Raw genomic sequence first — 18069 nt, forward strand, 5'->3', positions numbered from 1 at the left:
GAACACAAGAAATCTGTTAAGAATCGCTTATCAGATGCAAAACAATAGACAAAATGTTTCAAAATGCATACCAGTGTTATTGATGTCTGTATAAAATGTATGCCATTTTTAACTTTTGCTGTACTGGACTGTACCCGAGCACGAGTTCATGGCCATTTCTGTTACCTTTTGGATGCAACATGACATTTGAACTTATGCAAATAAATACACTTAAGATACGTATTCCATATATTTGGTGTTAGTCTACCATATCTCAAGATCTATGCGAGATGTCATATTCTGTCAGACGAAATGAGGGTAAGTGTTCGCTCATACAGAGTTGTTATTGGTTTGGTTTACCGACCTACGGCATGTAGACAGGCCGACGCTCGTCTACCGTCTGCCGCCCAATCTGCTCCCCGATTTCCCTTCATATGTGCTCATGTTTTGAGTGCAGTTTCGTATGAAATATTGTATAGGATGGATTGCTATTTGACTCTAAAGGCAATGTTTATTAGCATGACATATTATAAAAATGAATCGGCTCGCGGGGCTGTACGGAGTTTATTACGAAATTTCCAAATACACAATCGCCGGCAAGGCAGACAGTACACCATTTAGTGAATCAAATACAAAATACGTCCTAGAAACAAATGGTTTTAACAGAGGCTAGATTAGATCACATTGACGGTATTCTTTAACGTTCACCACAAAAATCGCTAAATCTCCCTGTATTCCTCTTGTTCTCCTGTATTCCCCTTTTTTCTTTACCCTACTTTGTGTTCCTCGTTTCCCCTAGTTTTCCTTGTGTTCCCATTTTCTCTTAGCATTCTCCTTGTTCTCTTAGTAATCCCCTTGTGTGGCGCACTCACACGTAGTTGTACTTAAAGATACTCATCATAGTAAAGCTGTATTACTGTCGGTGTGTTTAATGCCACACATCCTTAATCTCACAAAACTTATTCTTGCTCCGTCTTTGACAACTACAGATTTCATTCAGGAATACCTAACTTTCAATTTTGGTCTGTTGATCAAATCATGACGAGGAGTAAAAGCATCTAAGATTTTGTCTTGAACTACAAGCAGAAAAGAAGAGAAGCGCGTTACTATTTTGTTGGCTGTTTAACGACGTTGTATCAATTACTTGGTTATTCAGCGAAGATGGAGTTGATAATAACAAGATGATATTTGGCGAGATGATGCTGAGGATTCGCTATAGACTATATTACCTTACATACAACTTAACAGGATAATCAGCCCAAGCGAGAATCGAACCCACGCCCGAACCTAACTCCGGATCGGCAGACAAACGCGCTACCGCCATAGTTACTTCCAGTGGCTAAACGCAATAAGAGAAGTGTTTGTTTCCTCTATTGTCTATTTTGCAAGGAGAAAGGGAAACACAGAAAATATCTGTGAACGCCGGTTCTTGTTCCCGTGAAAGAAAAGTAATTCGTCCGTCGGTTGTTTACAATCCCCATGTTGAAGCTTAGGAATCCGCACTAAGTGGATTAACAGATTTACTGAGTGCAATCACGTGACTGAATCAATAGTCTAATCAGACCGATCTGTCAGACGCTTTGGCAAGACGAACAAACGCCGAGACATCCAACCTAGCTGCGTGGGTTTGTTCTGCTCCCCTTTCCACGGCCCCCTGAGAATCGCACTGACTTAATTATGTAATTGATTGTAGAGGACGCCAAGATTTCCGCAACAGTCGGAAAGGAATAGAATCTGTGTTTGTTAGGCACTGAAGTAGATATTAAGAGGGAAGTATAACCAAGGCCAGACTTCCTCCAAGGAATGCAAATTAATTGTTAGGCTTCCAATTTCTAGGTTTTAAATTATTTGTCTCGCTTTCTCTATTGCAAATTTCAACAGAATTATTCACTTCGTGTTTTTAATTGCTTTATTTACGACACTCTATCCACTGTTATGGTTAAGTTATCTTGTCTGAGAGAGATGGTGATAATGCCAGCGAAATGAGTCCAGGGTTCAGCGCCGAAAGTTACCCACCATTTGCTCTTAAAGGAGTTGTGGGAAATCCTCGGAAAAACCTCAACCAGCTAACTTGTGCCAACCAGGATTTGAACCCGGGGCCGCTTGTTATAGGTCATACATGCTAACAGTTACTCCACAGCACCATTTCGTGTTTCTTGGGAACAAATTCATAGAGATATTGTATATCTAGTTAGCCTTGGACCTTCGTTAATAACAAAGGTGAAAGCGGTTACTATGGGATAGAGTAGATGACACCACTTATGAGGCAACTAGGCCAAGATAAAATGGTGGTAGGCTGGCCAATTCCTTTCTCCCTCCATTGCATACATCGCCGACTAGCTACATATTACACTAGTCAGATTTCAGATGGATACAAAAAGTGTTTTTTCCCATTTCGTAGTTGTACACTAACAAACTTACGTTTCTCTACATGGGACCGTGAAAGTTTTGATAGATTTAAAAAAAAATTCATGTTCTTCATTCAAGCCAACATTTTTGCAGAGAATAAAATGTAATAATTTGAGTCGTTGCCTATGTTGATTAATATATTATGAAATCATGAACTTAAAACATATAACCCGAACAAATTCTTATTTTAAATTTAAGATTCTGACGGTGAATGTAACCGATTTGTTTACACGCATTCATTCAGGTCAGATACACAGCACTAGCATAGTACAAGACAAATTCATCTACTGCACTCCGTTGCAAAAACCTGCTCTACCACCCACTTTACCAGCAAATTTGTGGTGGACAAAGCAGACGTCGCACAGGGTTTTCTCGGGATAATCCCGTTTCCCTCTATCATTCATCAATACTCTTCACCTCCCCCCTCAATTCATCTCTAATCTGCAATAAAGTAAAAATAGGCTGGTGTGAAATTTTTGGGAGTAGTACGGGTTTCCGATGCAGATATAGGAAGGACTTGGGGCTCCGGACCCTGGGTTCATCAGGCTATTGTATGCGGACTGGACCTGGCTCTTTTAGAGGCTGAGGCAGGATGGCCCATGTGTCAGCGCCGGGTGATCAGAAAGGGCTTGGGACTCCGGTTATCACACTACTCGGGACCTGGCTTTATCAGAAACAGAGGCAGGATGCATAGGCGGAGTTATGGGGGAGTATGGGGGGGTACGGCCCTCCCGAACTTGTCTGTCCTTTTTTTTTCTATTAACATTATAAAATATTGAATTCAAAAGATTTTACTTGCTTTTGTTTATGATTAGTTTCTGTACTCAAAGTGACGAATAAATGTCTTCAAGATCATGTGTCTGGACTATACATTAATATTTATTTTAAATTTCTAAATGTATAAAAATTCGTATACTTCATTTGAGGAATGGAAGCACTGTAATGTTTCTTTTGTAACAGCGCGTAGGCCTACTCATGTGTTAGAAGTCTGCAGATGTTCAGGCCGCCACTGGGAGAAATATGAATAACATACTGCAGAATAATGCAGAAAAATGAAAAGTGATCCTGGTACAATGTGTAAATTTAAAGACGTGAGATTAAGTAAAATAATTAGAATTTACTTTTCATATGATATCTTCAGAAGGTAAGCTTCAGATAAAAAAGTTTCTGCTAGCACTATTACGTAGTGGTATTGCTGTATACATGTGTTTGTGTATGAGAGAGAAAAATTGGGAGATTTTTTTTAAGTTATGTTCTATTATAATTTGTAGTAGACCTACAGTTCCAGCCCTATACAACTCGGTCCGAAACATCGTGGATATGGATGTAACACTGTAAGAAATATACCCCCCCCCCCGAAAATGCCTTCATTAAATGACCATATTCTGATATACTGTACTACGGTCAAGTTATAAGAGGGAAGGTAAATAATGTCCCTCATAACCTTGTTATATCGGGATTCTATGATTTTGCTTTGCCCCCCAAGGAAACGGTTCTCTCTTCGCCTACGGAAGGATGGCCTACCTGGTCGGATTCATGTATGCCACCGAGACCATCCGTCGAACTTGGACAATCATCTCATATAAGGGCGCACAATGGACTAAGCCGTGTCTGGACGGGTCCAGCCCACGTAAAAGCCAAGCCAAGCCAACTCTATCAACTAATCGACCGCCAGGATAGAGACTACTATACGGACTAACCTAAGCATACGAACCAACACTCAAAGATCACTTTCAAGCGGTGGCGAAAATGTAATCGTGCGCCGAGCCACTGTGTAACCTGCAACGTGCATAGCACCTATGGAGGGAGGCGGACACCCGAAGGGGAAGTGAAGAAACTGTCTGACTTATTAACGGATTTCCATTTTTCTTACGTCAAGCACTTAAATATAATTTTATACAGTACAAGGCTACAAACATGTTTAGTACGTATAACGAAGAAAGAAATGAACAATAAATGAACAATATCACAACCTAAAATTAACTGTCTTCAGAATGTCTCTGCGACAAAGATTCAAAATCAGGAATTATGTCACTTACTGCCAGTCGTAGTTGATCACGAAGGTATCTGTCTGTCAGTCGTGATCTAAATTTGGTTTTTACTATTTTCATTGTTGAAAATAATTTTTCACAAACGTAAGTTGTAGCGAACATGGCTTCAACAGAGCAAGGGAAAGAACGAAGCTTCGGATATTTATTTTTTGGCAAATATTTGAAAAGTTCAACATATGTCAAGTCCTTACATCTAGCTTTCATTTAACATCACATTGTAAATCTGTGAGTTTAAATTGAAAATCTAACCGCATTATTCGTACATCTGCTGGAAAAGGATCAATGTACAGAGATAATAATAATATTAATAATAATAATAATAATAATAATAATAATAATAGTAATTATAATAATAACACTTAACCTTTTAATGTTTCATCAGTAACATGTAGTAACTTATAATGCCGTTTTATGTTATACAACCGTTTTCTCGTAATATTTGTGAACAAATCATACTTTTAATATTCTCATCATATTGGCAGCAAAAAAATGCGTCCTCCCATCCTGTTTTTCGTAGACGTACATGGTTTCGAGAGAGACATTGCGACGATACGCTACTCGCAGGTCAGAGACAAATACAAATGGAACGGAGTTTGACTCCAGTGAGTGAGAGGGTGGGGGTTGGGGGAGGTAGGAAGCAAAGGAAATGCACAGCTATCATTGCGAGCCACAATGTGCTCGTGAGTCGTGTTTTCGCCACGGCTGTTCTAGGGAGATAGCCTATTGCGGTTAGTATCTGTCAGTCAAATGAGGCACACCCTTTCTTTCACTGCGACCTCTACAGAGGACAGCAACTTCAATGCCGCTTCATGGACAGTTGTTGACAGATTCTTTTAGCCACCTTGTCTTCTCAAGTGGACAGTTCATATCTGGAAATCTAGGCATCATGCTATAAAATGAGACTGTGGACAATTCACAAAAACTTAAAAGGAGTCAAAAATAAACAATTAGACTTTTCTAAACAAAAAATCGTAATTCGTGCATTGTGGAGTGCATGTTAGTTCTACATAGAGCCTCGCGGCGTTTACGGGCGACTGCGACCCTCTATCAAGACGAACTGCATGACGCAGTACTGCACTCTGCTATACAGTACTCCATAACAATGCTAATGCACAAGCATTTCAGTGAATTTGCATTCACAATGGGAAGTCCTTTAGTACTAGAAAATGGATAATGCTTAACCAGCCTTCTACATCTACCCTACGATGCATGCGTTAGTATTCATTTGTTTTCCTTTTATCGATAACAGTGAATTGCGAAGGTTTTATGTTTTGTAATTTTAGTTGATTCCTAGCAAAAAACGTGTGCTGATTTTAAAACCAGGTCTCCTTTTGTTCAATGACATATAGATTCTATGGAATTAATATTTTGCAAATACAATGAACTCTGTATTGGTTCCGACATATCATATTGCACCTACAGTCGATTAATTCATCATCGTTATCATCATCATCGTCGACGTCGTCATAGTCATCGCCATTATCGTCATCATCATATGATATTATATTTTTTTAGGAGATTTGCATTTTATAATGACAGAATTCTTATTTCGTCTCTGAACTTTTATATTGATACTGCTGACACAGATCGCGTGTTTTGTTGTAGAATCACGTGTTATTTCGTTTTATGCCGAGTTTACATTCGAACTTTCTCTTGACATAGGAAAAACACCTAGTATGTACTTCATCTAGAACAGCGATCATCAGCACAGTGCACCCTTGGGCTAGCGTCGCTTACCCGCGGATAAGACATTGCACTATCGTGCATCTGTCTGTGGCTGCTAGCGGGTATGCTTTCTCCCTATCCCTTCTGCACGATTGTGCATATTACGATACACTGCTTACCCGTTACCCATTTCAACGAATGCTGACGACCACTATCTGGAAGAAGTTTTGTATATAGTTAATCCTGGCAGATTTTGTTACATATGTCAGTGTTAAATGACAAAGAGACAAAAAGATAATATAATTGAACTCATTTTGTAAAAATAAATATTGTAGGCCTATTTGCTTTAACATTAAACTTCGTGATCTTAATAAAAGGTGGGCATCAAATGACATAACTCGTGTGGTGAAAACTGAGAATTTAGTAACGAGGTGAACGTTACCCCCATCCCGTTTGGTGTATCAATGATCTGTAGCGAAAGAAAATATCACTTTAATGATTTATCGAGTTGAATAATTTAATTAAAAGGCGTAGAGTTTACGTATAAGAGTGAAAGTAATAATAAGAGTAAAAAATTTTGTTTGTTTGGTTGGTTGGTTGGTTGTTTAGTTTAGTTTAGTTTAGTTTAGTTTAGTTTAGTTTATTTATTTATTTATTTATTCTGGTAGAGTTAAGGCCATAAGACTTTCTTTTCCACACTACCAGAAGTGAAATATACATTGAAACAATAACAATAGCAAAAGTAGTAGGCTAAAATTAATGATAATACTTAAATATAAAATCAACCAAGGTCCAAGGAAAAAAGTTATTGGTATAGAAACCTTGAAAAGAGTAATTATTGCTTTACAATAGAAGATAAACTAGTTTATAGCTATGATATTACTATTTTGGTCAGTTAATTAGAAAACACGAGTGAAATAACTGGCGCTGGTTTATTGACTAAATTATAGTTCTGAAGAACTTGAAGTCGTTACTGGCAAATCGTAGTTTTAATTCTTAAGGCTAGAACGACATTAGGAAGTTCATTTTCAACAGTGATATAACAGAATAGAACTTCAAGAGCAGACATTCGTATCAAACTCAGGATCAGCTTCAACTTTTTCAGTTCATGTAACATCAAGAAGAAAATGTTTTAATGATTTCATCTATTCTTGAATTCTTAAGGCTTCTGAAAACAATTGCCTAAGTTAATACAACAGCATTAGATTTAATTTTTATGACTTGCAATAATAAAATTCCTAGCCTGGCTTTGTTTTAAAAATTCTGATAGAAACGGAAGTTCCGTATCATACATTTACGGCATTTAAGATAATCCTGAAAATGACAAATTAAGGATAGGCTATTTCTCAACCACCTACTTCCGATTCTTGTTCAAAGTTTTCAAAATGGTATGCGATGTTATCTCAAGTAAAGATAAAAAGTGACAGGTTATGGGAGTCTCCATACTAGTTTGTTTAATTTCATAATTATGAAGTTGGAAAAAGTGGTAATAAAACGTAAAGAGGAATACGATAGTCACCAACATAAAAAAGAACTGAAAACAGATATAAAATAATTTTAAAAGTTCGCTACGTCCTTCCTCTGGAAATGATATCCGACTGGAATACTAGAGAGCTTCACAAACAAATATGTAAAGCATGGAGGTTTGACATTGGAAGGAATTCAAAGTTCTCCACAACTTTGGTCAAAGGTTTAATTTCCTGCTTCCGTTCAACACAAACAGGATTGAGTTTATGTATCACTTTGTAAGATTTTTCATAACTGGCAGTGCTTCAGTTTTCCGTTACTTCTCGTCTCTATGGAAACTGCTCGTCACTTTTATGCCTCCACCTGTATCGCACTATGAAGAGAATCAATTAACTCATGTTCCTACATTGCTCTCCCATCAAAATTTCTTCAATAGTCGCTCCTGCAACGTTACTACATTTAATATTAGTGGATAAGAGCACAGATGATAACACCTGAACAGAACTAAAGGATGATTATTCACAAAATTAAAACGTAACATAAAAGTTGTGAACTTGATATTATGGCTGTGCTAAAAGCTTCAGACCGTTCAGCTCGGCTCAAGGCCGGGAACATGCCGGAGTAGTCTGAGTCGTCATTAATCCATGGCTAAGAAGAAACTGCACTGGAAGGAATGGTGTTCGGGACTGAAGAAGATATCAAATGATAGGCAACATTATGAATCGTATGCTGAGATGAAAAGGAAGGTGGAAAATAGGAAAGACTAGAGAATGCAGTGAAAGACCTGCCCTTGGGCAGAAAACAAGAACTTAACTAAATATTCCTTCAATTAATAAAAGCAGGCTAAAAATAATGTTTTATCTCTTAATAAATACTAAACTCTATTACAGGAAATTTCATAATGTTGTTGGTGATTGACCGATAAGCGGGAATAATTTATATGAGGAAAGCCTGTTTGCTTATCTAAGTACAATATAGCGTTAGGTCCTATAGTACATTTATTAAGAGATAAACGTTTTCGGCATTATGATGCTATCTTCAGATCCATAACTACACACAAAAAATTGATCATGCTAAATGCAGTGATTGTTGTCCAGTATGAAATATACTTGCATGCGAAAATGTCATATGTTTTTCTCAAAAAAGTTTCGTAGTTATGAAGTAAACGGATTTAGAAATTAATTTAAGCTACTACGATTGAGCGACAAACTATCCGAAGATGAAAAGTTGTATTCATATTTAAACGGCCAAGTCACTTGACATAATCTCACTTTTTAGACCAAAATTCGAAAAAAAATCACCGTATTACTGAGAGAAGTTCATTCAACAAAAAGAAAAAGTAAAATCACTTTTCCGACTTCCGAAGGTGTATATGGCCCTTAAGTGGGAAGAAAGTATCTGCTAAAACATACTTTGCAAATATATATGAAAGCAAAGACCTACATTTTGTTTCATACTTTAGAATGCTAATTGGTTTCGTTTAAATCTAAAACAGATGAACGTATCTCATTTTGAAGATAGAGAAATATTGAGAGAACTCTGACATCGCAATTCCCTTTTGTTGTTCGGAATGAGAGTTCACAGGGTTGCAAAAGTTAGAACACTACTATAAGAAAAACATGTAAAAGTCTGATTTGAAACAGTGACGTCACTTGAAATGAAATTGTGTTTGTGCATATCGATAGGCGATTATGATGTGTACACATACCATAGGTGGTCCATTAAGCATTCAATTCCTATGAGAAGAAACAAAGTTAATTCCTTACAGATAAATTTATAGTCCCAAACATACTACTGAGATAGCTACATTGTTCAGGAGGAAACGAAACGGTCGGCAGAAGTCACAGGTGGATAAGGGGAAGCGAGTCTCCCCAGAGGGACATTCAGACTGATATGCCTACATCATTTACGTATTCTACAAGGTTTGTCCATTTAGCAATCTCAAATGGGATAGGAATCACTTCAATGACACTTTCTTTGGAATTCTAAGCAATAAAATTATATATATATATATATATATATATATATATATATATATAAAAGAGGGTGCAAACACATTATCTAGTCAACTTTATAAGCTTGTACTTGTTATTTGGAAAAAAGAAATTGTACCAGAACACTGAAAGGAGTTCATATTTGTACAAATCTTTAAAAAGGGAGAAAAGACTACTGTAGTAACTTTCGAGGAATATCACTTCTGTTGACGTCATACACAATACTCTCCATTATTCATTTGAGAGAATAAACTCCATATTATGTACATAATGATATTATTGCGGATCATCAGTGTGGTTTTAGACGTAATAGATCGACTGTTGAGTTTTTTTTCGTATTCGATAAATATTGGAGAAAAATGAGAGTATAAGGGTACAGTACAATAGTTTTTCATAGATTTCAAAACGGCAGATGGCTCGGTTAAGAGAGAATAAATATATCCGATATATTTATTTTATTATTTTACGACGCTGTATCAACATCTAGGTTATTTAGCGTCTGAATGAAATGAAAGTGATAATGCCGGTGAAATGAGTCCGGGGTCCAGCACCGAAAGTTACCCAGCATTTGCTCATATTGATTTGAGGGGAAACCCCGGAAAAATACCTCAACCAGGTAACTTGCTCCGACCGGGATTCGAACCCGGGCCACCTGGTTTCGCGGCCAGACGCGCTGACCGTTACTCCACAGGTGTGGACTATCTGATATAAAAGTCCCATATTTTACATCGTAAAGTGTGCCAAAATGATGTCTAAGTAGCCCCACTTTACGGTGAATGTTATAAATTTAATCTTCTGTACGCGCATGAATATTTGTAACGTCCCTTCCCTTGAAGGATAAAATTACTATACTTCGTTTCATAATGTCCAATAGGCGACGTAAATATTGCCGGCAGAGGAGAAGTATGAAATTGCTATTGAACCAATGGCAGTCGTCTCATTTCACTTTGATCTTGAAGTTTAGCAGTCTGAAGCGTTTTACCTCGCCCAACTTCAAGACAAGCGTGGAATGAGACCTCTGCCATTAGTTCAGTGGCAATTATACTTCCCTCCTCCTCTGGAGGCAATGTTTACATCTCCTTTCAGACATTCTGGAACGAAGTATAGGCTACATATCAATTTTAAGCTTTTTAATCTTTAGATGAAGTTACCTATTATCAGTTATTTAGTAGTTTTTCATTTAATAATAGCCTAATATTATAGAAAAACTGATTCAATATTATATGCATTGTAACAATGGAACGAGCTATTAAACTCCATTATCCTATGCTTAAAACGTTTTTTTTTTCTGCTAAGATATTAGCGTATTTTTCTTCTAATTATATTAACAGTTATTTTTACAAGTTACATTTATTAAATGCAAAAACAGGTCCCGCCTTACGGACGAAAGCATAGCGCAGTTGAAAATTGTAGTGTGCAATATTCTGCCGGACTTTGTTTCCTTATCAGAAAAATGCACAAAAATAATTGAAGTTTAAAGTTTTGTTTCAATCATTAAGTTAATAGATTTATCTGTTTGAAGAAGGGGTTTTCTTATATTTTTAAGTAACCTTACAAATGAGTTCTGGTTTTTTTCCTTATTATATTATTCATTAATTAATATAGAACGATTTGCTTCCGTGCAATAAAGCCATTGAGACGAATGAAATACTGCTTGATTATAAATATAGCACATTCTACCTAGAGATAGACAGGAAATGAGTTATGGAATGTTCAGTTCAGCATGTGCACGAACTACCAATAATTGTAGTGTTCATGCCAAGTACCTCTCCCTCGTCTCCGTACTTCTTAACCTGTGTCTCGTGTGTAATCATATCCGTTCACGTTTTGATCATCGCTGTTCTGGACGTAACAGAGGAAATCTCAAAATTAATATGAAGTTATGTGCAAAATAAGTTTAGTTTGCACAATTTGTAATGCGTATGCATGTGCAGCGGAAGTGATATTAAAGTATGTATTGTATTTCATTTTAGTAACTTGAGTTTTGGAAATCTTCTGAAACAATTATTGAAACACTGTTCTAGCAAGGATAATTATGTTGCGATTTTATATTGCATTTATAGGCTACATAATACCACGAAGAGATATCCAGATTTATTTTTAATACTAAATTAATTATTTGGGGTAAAATTACGACGAAAAGGTAAATTTTTGTGAAGAAGGAGGAAAATTTTTCCGAAAGGACTTACTTCTTAGCATTAGACTGATAGATCTTAGCTCTTGTAGAGCTGTTGCATCAAGGAATAGATTTATTCTACTGTATTGTGACAACGACGTGAGATTCGAACTCACGACCAGCGTCCCGCAAGAGAGAAGATCGCGCGGAGCACTTTGGGATGGCGCGCGGCGGAGAGGGGAAAGGGCCAACGCGGCGAGAGAGTGGAGAGAGAGTGCGCGCGCATCTGGTGCTGGTAGAGAGGAGAGGGCTCCGGATTTTTCTGGAGTGCCATCTCTAAAGACGCGTGGAACTTTCGAGGCTACGTCGCTGTGGTTATAAATTACGGTCGCGAAGGAACGACAGTAGTTTTCATTTGATTAGTCAGCCAGTCAGTGAGTAAGCCAGAGCAAGCAAGCCAACTTGTGTACCGGAGTTCGACTCGAGTGTGCGTCCGCAACTGTATCAGCATCCGAAGGCCTGAGTTCGAGTGCAGTGGACCGCAGTTGGAGGGACCTGAGTTCGAGTGCAGTGGACCGCAGTTGGAGGGACCTGAGTTCGAGTGCAGTGAACTGTCTCTGAAGGTCTGTGGTTCGAGATTCTGTGAACTCGAGTGACTGAGCTAGAAGAGAACTGTGAACTGAAAACTGACAGTTCTGATTTGTAAATAGTGCTTTGTAAATATTAGTTAAGATTAACAGTTCATTGTTGTTCGTACTAGTCCAAGTAAATTGTCATTGTCGTCGGTGAGTGCTATAACGAATACTGTGTTGAGTGAAAATCCAATTGTTGACGAGAGCGTTTAAGGCGAATTGTAGAAAGAAATTATTGTTGTGACGAATAAATTACATTGTTGTTACTAATAAAATTCACAGTATTTAAAACTGTGATCCAGAAATTCCAAAGAATTCTCGGTTTATGGTCTCCTCGGTATCTACATACTTAATGGCGTTACCACTATGACAAACGAAATATGACAATATATACATATCCGCCAGTATCCGCCAAAAAAAAAAAATAATATGACAGCCGTGTCGGGATTCGAACGCGTGTCCGACAGGGCGCGCGGGAGACGAAACGCTGGTCGCTACGATGTGGCAAGACGTAAGGGGAACGGCGGCATTCTGGGCTGCGGGAGAGAGGGGGAAGTAAGCAGCTGGTGACTGAGGGGAGAAATCCAGAGAAGTCTGGATAGGCGCCATCTTCTCGGCATCTGCAGATAGATCGCGAAATCGTAATTTCTCGAAACTATGGTTTGGTTATAAAATACGACACGCGAGTGAACTTGAGCAGTTGTTGTTACAGTCGGTGGACAGCAAGCCAGCCAGTCTTGTGTAGCAGTGAAGCCAGCTTCGAGACCGGAGTTCGACTTGAGTGTGTCCGCAGCTGTGTGAGCGTCCGAAGTCCTGAGCTCGAGTGCAGTGGACCGCAGTTGGGGGACCTGAGTTCGAAGTTCAGTGGACTATCCCTGAAGGTCTGGGGTTCGAGATACTGTGAACTCGAGTGACTGAGCTAGAAGAACTAGCCAAGGCAAACGAAGTGTGAACTGAGAACTGACAGTTCTGATTTGTAAATAGTGCTCTGTGAACATTAGATAAGATTAGCGGTACATTGTTGTTCTCAATAATCCAAGTAAATTGTCATTGTCGTCTGTGGAGTGCAATAACGAATACTGTGTTACTGTGTGGAGTGGAAATCCCATTGTTGACGGGAGTGTTTAAAATAAGTTATAAAGTGACTATTGTTGAAACAATAAAATTACATTATTGTTTTGTATTAAAGTTACAATAATCTTAGGCATTTGTAAAACACTATTATTTTATTTCACTTCCCAATAATAGAGAGTGTATCAAAAGTTTCTGTAACAATGTTAAAATTATTCTCTTTTATAGTTTCCATTTTCTCAGAATCATGACCAAATTTTATGGTGTAGGAGTTGGTACTAATATTGATTGTGGTGTGATGCAATCCTTTATTAATATTTTGGCTGAAAATGTGATATTTACCATCAAATATTTGAAAAAAAAAAAAACTAAAATTTTCACTGTACCAGAAACTTTTGTTACACTCTGTATCCTGTTAGGTGTCGATACCTCAGCGCATAGCTTGGAAATTAGTACATAACTGAATAGTTACTTTTCGTTACAGTTTGTTAGAGAAAGCAAAGTGAATATCTTGGTCGTAAAATAAAGAATTTATATCTAGGCTATGTAGGAAATTAGTGAAATGTAATTACCATATTCCTAAGTTAGTGCCTAGAATCTCCTATGCACTCAGAGTAACCGGTCCGGTATTTCATGAGGAGTGAATGAATTGTGAATGATTTCTTACGGCACTGTAATATAGTCCTCAATGATTTAACAAACGATAATGAAGCTTGGATATATTTACTGCAAGAAAACTGAACAGAGCAGAATTCTTAATACTTCTATATACTCCACACTCTGAAGAACTTTAACGCAGACATGCAGTTTCTTGTTGATCAGTTGCACGTCACCAACTCTACTAGACACAATATGAATCCAGTGTTAAACTTTCAGTTGACCACAATATCTCAGCAGACCACAGCATCCTACCTGTATAATGGAAGTCTTTCCTACGGCCGGGGCCCCCAGAAGAATCACTTTCACCAGGTCCATCGAGTCGGGGCTCGCTTCCGCTTCCGGTGGGGGGCAGCGGGGTGTCCGCGCATGATCCCCCCGTCGCTCCAAGTAGTCGAGATCAAGTTCTGAAAGAGAAGAACATCGTGGTAATGCAGTGTGTGCGGATGTCATATTTCAACTGATACTTAAATATTTAGAGGGCGGATTTTGGCATATTTGCATGTTTTATTCCTTGAAGGTTAAAGATATGCATGTGTGAGAGGAATATGTTTTATGCTATGGGGAATCAACGAAGGAAGTTTTATAGTGCATAATTGCATATTCAGGGGGTTAGTGCATATTTCTCAAATATTTGCATGTGGATGCATATATTACACTTTTTACCCGAAGATCGTTACTATAAAAAAATAATGAATGAGTTCTCAAACCTACATTTAAATGTTAACTGTTCATTGTTTGAAAGCCTCTACTCCAACGCAACGACAATCATTCGTGATCGTTGATATTTTAAAATTGTTCCATAATTGTGAGAATAACATTTCATAAAACTGAAAACACAAGTTTGGGTTTCAAGTAGTGATGGGCGAAGTTGTTCTTTTCCCGGAACAGTTCCGACTGTTCCGGTTCCGAAAAAATACTATGTTCCAAATAACAGTTCCGAAATAACAGTCACCAGTGGTGATGAGTCGGAGTCGTTGAGTCGTTCAAACGAACGGTACAGTACTCTCCCTCTTCACCATGCTGCTCACACTGGAGCACTCATAGGCAGGACATAGTACACATTCTTATCTATAGATGGCACTGCAATGCACATTCGAATCGATTTTGGAAAATTGCTGTGCATGCGGACAGAACTCAAAAGCTTAATGTTAGTAATTACACAGCTGTTGACTACAAGGACAGAATACAACACTTTGTTTTCGTACATAAAGTTATAAAGACATGGTAGCCAACTAAAAAAAAAAAATAACATAACATTTAAAACATATGGTATGTAATTTCTGTTCTCTCTATTACATAATAAAAAAAAAACAAATCATTAATTTTTATTTTTACTTTTCTTAATGCACAGTTATAATAATAATAATAATAATAATAATAATAATAATAATAATAATAATAATAATAATAATAATAATATATATTACAATTTCATAAATAAAAAAGATATATATATATATATATATATATATATATATATATATATATATATATATATATATTGGCAGTGCTGAAACCTGGAAACCCCGCAGTGGGTTAGTAAAATGTTGGAATCGCATCTTTACCAAAGTGTAATTTAAACTTCGCATTAAACCTCGCTCTCCAAATCAGTACTTATATGGGTAGTTTCCAACAAATAATGCTACAACATTTTTGTCGTTCTTTGATAACAGAGAAGATAGCACAAAAACTTGTGCTTGTCAGACTTAACCTCAACAAACGACATACAGACATTGTAACTAAACCACTCATTACCATTTACGACTTTAACCTTTGTATAAAATCAGCTGATCAATGAATTAATAATAGTATGCGTACTTTATGACTTTGTGGAATGTTTATAAAACAGAATTAGTCAACTAATGGTGAAATAAACCATAAAGCGGGAATGAATATTACAGATTATTAAATACTTACTATAACATTACAGATGATTGGCCAGTCTTACAAATGTTGATATTAAAGTTCGCGCCACCGCAAGGATTTTAATTTCCATGCGCCCCCCTCCAACCACGTGAGAGTTTCAAGTACCAACTTCATCCAACGAAGTTCCAAGCATAACATAAAGAACAACGAGAACAGTGTAACTGCAGCTGTCGTTGGTTCATCGGAACAAGCTCCGACGTTCCGACTGTTATCTCGGAGTCGGAACATACCTTGTGCAACGCGGTACTGCGAGCCCGCAACAGCTGGGCAAGTGAGCAGCTCGGAGTCGGAACACTGTTATTTCGGAACAGGAGGTTCCGACCTACTGTTCATTTTTGCGACAGTTCCGAGGGAGTCGGAACATACCTTGTGCAACGCGGTACTGCGAGCCCGCAACAGCTGGGCAAGTGAGCAGCTCGGAGTCGGAACACTGTTATTTCGGAACAGGAGGTTCCGACCTACTGTTCATTTTTGCAACAGTTCCGAGACCGGAACAGTTCCAAAATAACTGTTGTGTTATTTTTTACCCATCTCTAGTTTCAAGACAATTCAATATTTTTACACTCAAACCGGCATTTCTTTGTGTATGAAACAGCGCCGTAGTGACAATGTCCGCGTGCGTCAGGTAGCAACAGTTATAAATCTTTACAAGTCAGTAAGCAAAACTGATACCGCAGGGAAGCACAAAGAACGTGCTTCCAACAATGGACAGTTTATTGGTGGTCGGAACTGGCCTTTTAACTTTAAGGCCCAATTGCATAAAACTCCCTGACTAAAGATCAACTTTGATCGAAGATCGAAAAGTAAACCGAGTTCAGACACTTCTTCTATTGTATAAAACTTTTCTGCGATCAAATTACCTTGGTTCAAATACAATCTAAGTTCACGTGAAAAGGATTTGGAAACATCGCATAAATAGGTGAAATACGTGATGCGCGGACCATGTTATACAGGTTTGTTTCAGTGTTGCTAATCTAGCGATTTTAACTCTTTTTCAACAACAGTTTCTTTTAACTTTTATATTGCTTAAATAGGGATTTAGTGACCTTTTTAGCACCCCATAGTGACAAAATTTAATCTTTTTTTTGTTGATAATAAGAAATCTAGCGACTTTACAACTACTTTTTGGCGACTTTCCGTATTACACTCTGTTGGAGACACTGTTTTTTTTTTGCAATGTAAATAATGGCGGACAATAAGAAGAAGGTTGACTGTTCTCCAAGTTGTTATCATGTTATGGTGTTTGATACTGCTAAACATAATAAAGCTTTATAAAACGACAATTTTAGTTTAGTAATACAGTTAATTGAACATTTATGAATGTACCTATCATATCCATTAATAATTAATGGTTGTTATAAACATAATATAATTATAGGTTATTTTATTTGATACTGCTGAACACGATAGAGCCTTATAAAATATAAGAATGTTTGTGTATTAAGGCAAGAAATTGAAAGAAATATATATATATATATATATATATATATATATATATATAAATGTACCTAACATATCTATTAATATTAATAGTAATGGATATTTTATTTGCACAATCTGTCACTCGTATATTTCAAACAGAAAAGAAATAACTGAACTTGGATCATCTAACTTAATCGGAGAAATTTCTTCAGTCAAAGTTGACTTTAGTTTGAGACAAATTAATCTCAGATTAGACTTTATACAACACAAAATTCCAAGTTCTGCTGAAACAAGGATCAATTTAACCTCTGATCTAAGATTGAATGGTTTATACAATCGGGCCTAAATGTTTCTTTCTCTATATTTTTAATTCTTGCCAGTTTCTTGATCATTGTCATTTTGTAAGTGTGAGTGAAGAAGAGACATAATGCCGAAGTAAACAAGAAGCTTTATTTTATTCATTTTATTGGGTTATTTTACGACGCTGTATCAACATCTAGGTATTTAGCGTCTGAATCAAATGAAGGTGATAATGCCAGTGAAGTGAGTCCGGGGTCCAGCACCGATAGTTACCCAGCATTTGCTCGTATTGGGTTGAGGGAAAACACCGGAAAAAACCTCAACCAGGTAAGTTGCCCCGACCGGGATTCGAACCCGGGCCACCTGGTTTCGCGGCC

The 18069-nt window shown here is 37.4% G+C and overlaps 1 protein-coding gene across 1 annotated transcript in view; it reads right to left on the reverse strand.

Annotated features, from left to right (window-relative positions):
* Positions 1-18069, reverse strand: part of LOC138706233 (uncharacterized) — a 689737-nt gene that overhangs the window by 261158 nt on the left and 410510 nt on the right. The window contains exon 2 of the mRNA XM_069835277.1: positions 14297-14448. Within this exon, the coding sequence (XP_069691378.1) occupies positions 14297-14448 (152 nt within the window). The remainder of the gene's footprint in view (positions 1-14296; positions 14449-18069) is intronic.

This window comes from Periplaneta americana, chromosome 9 (genome assembly GCF_040183065.1).
Source record: "Periplaneta americana isolate PAMFEO1 chromosome 9, P.americana_PAMFEO1_priV1, whole genome shotgun sequence".
In the NCBI taxonomy this organism is placed as follows: domain Eukaryota; kingdom Metazoa; phylum Arthropoda; class Insecta; order Blattodea; family Blattidae; genus Periplaneta; species Periplaneta americana.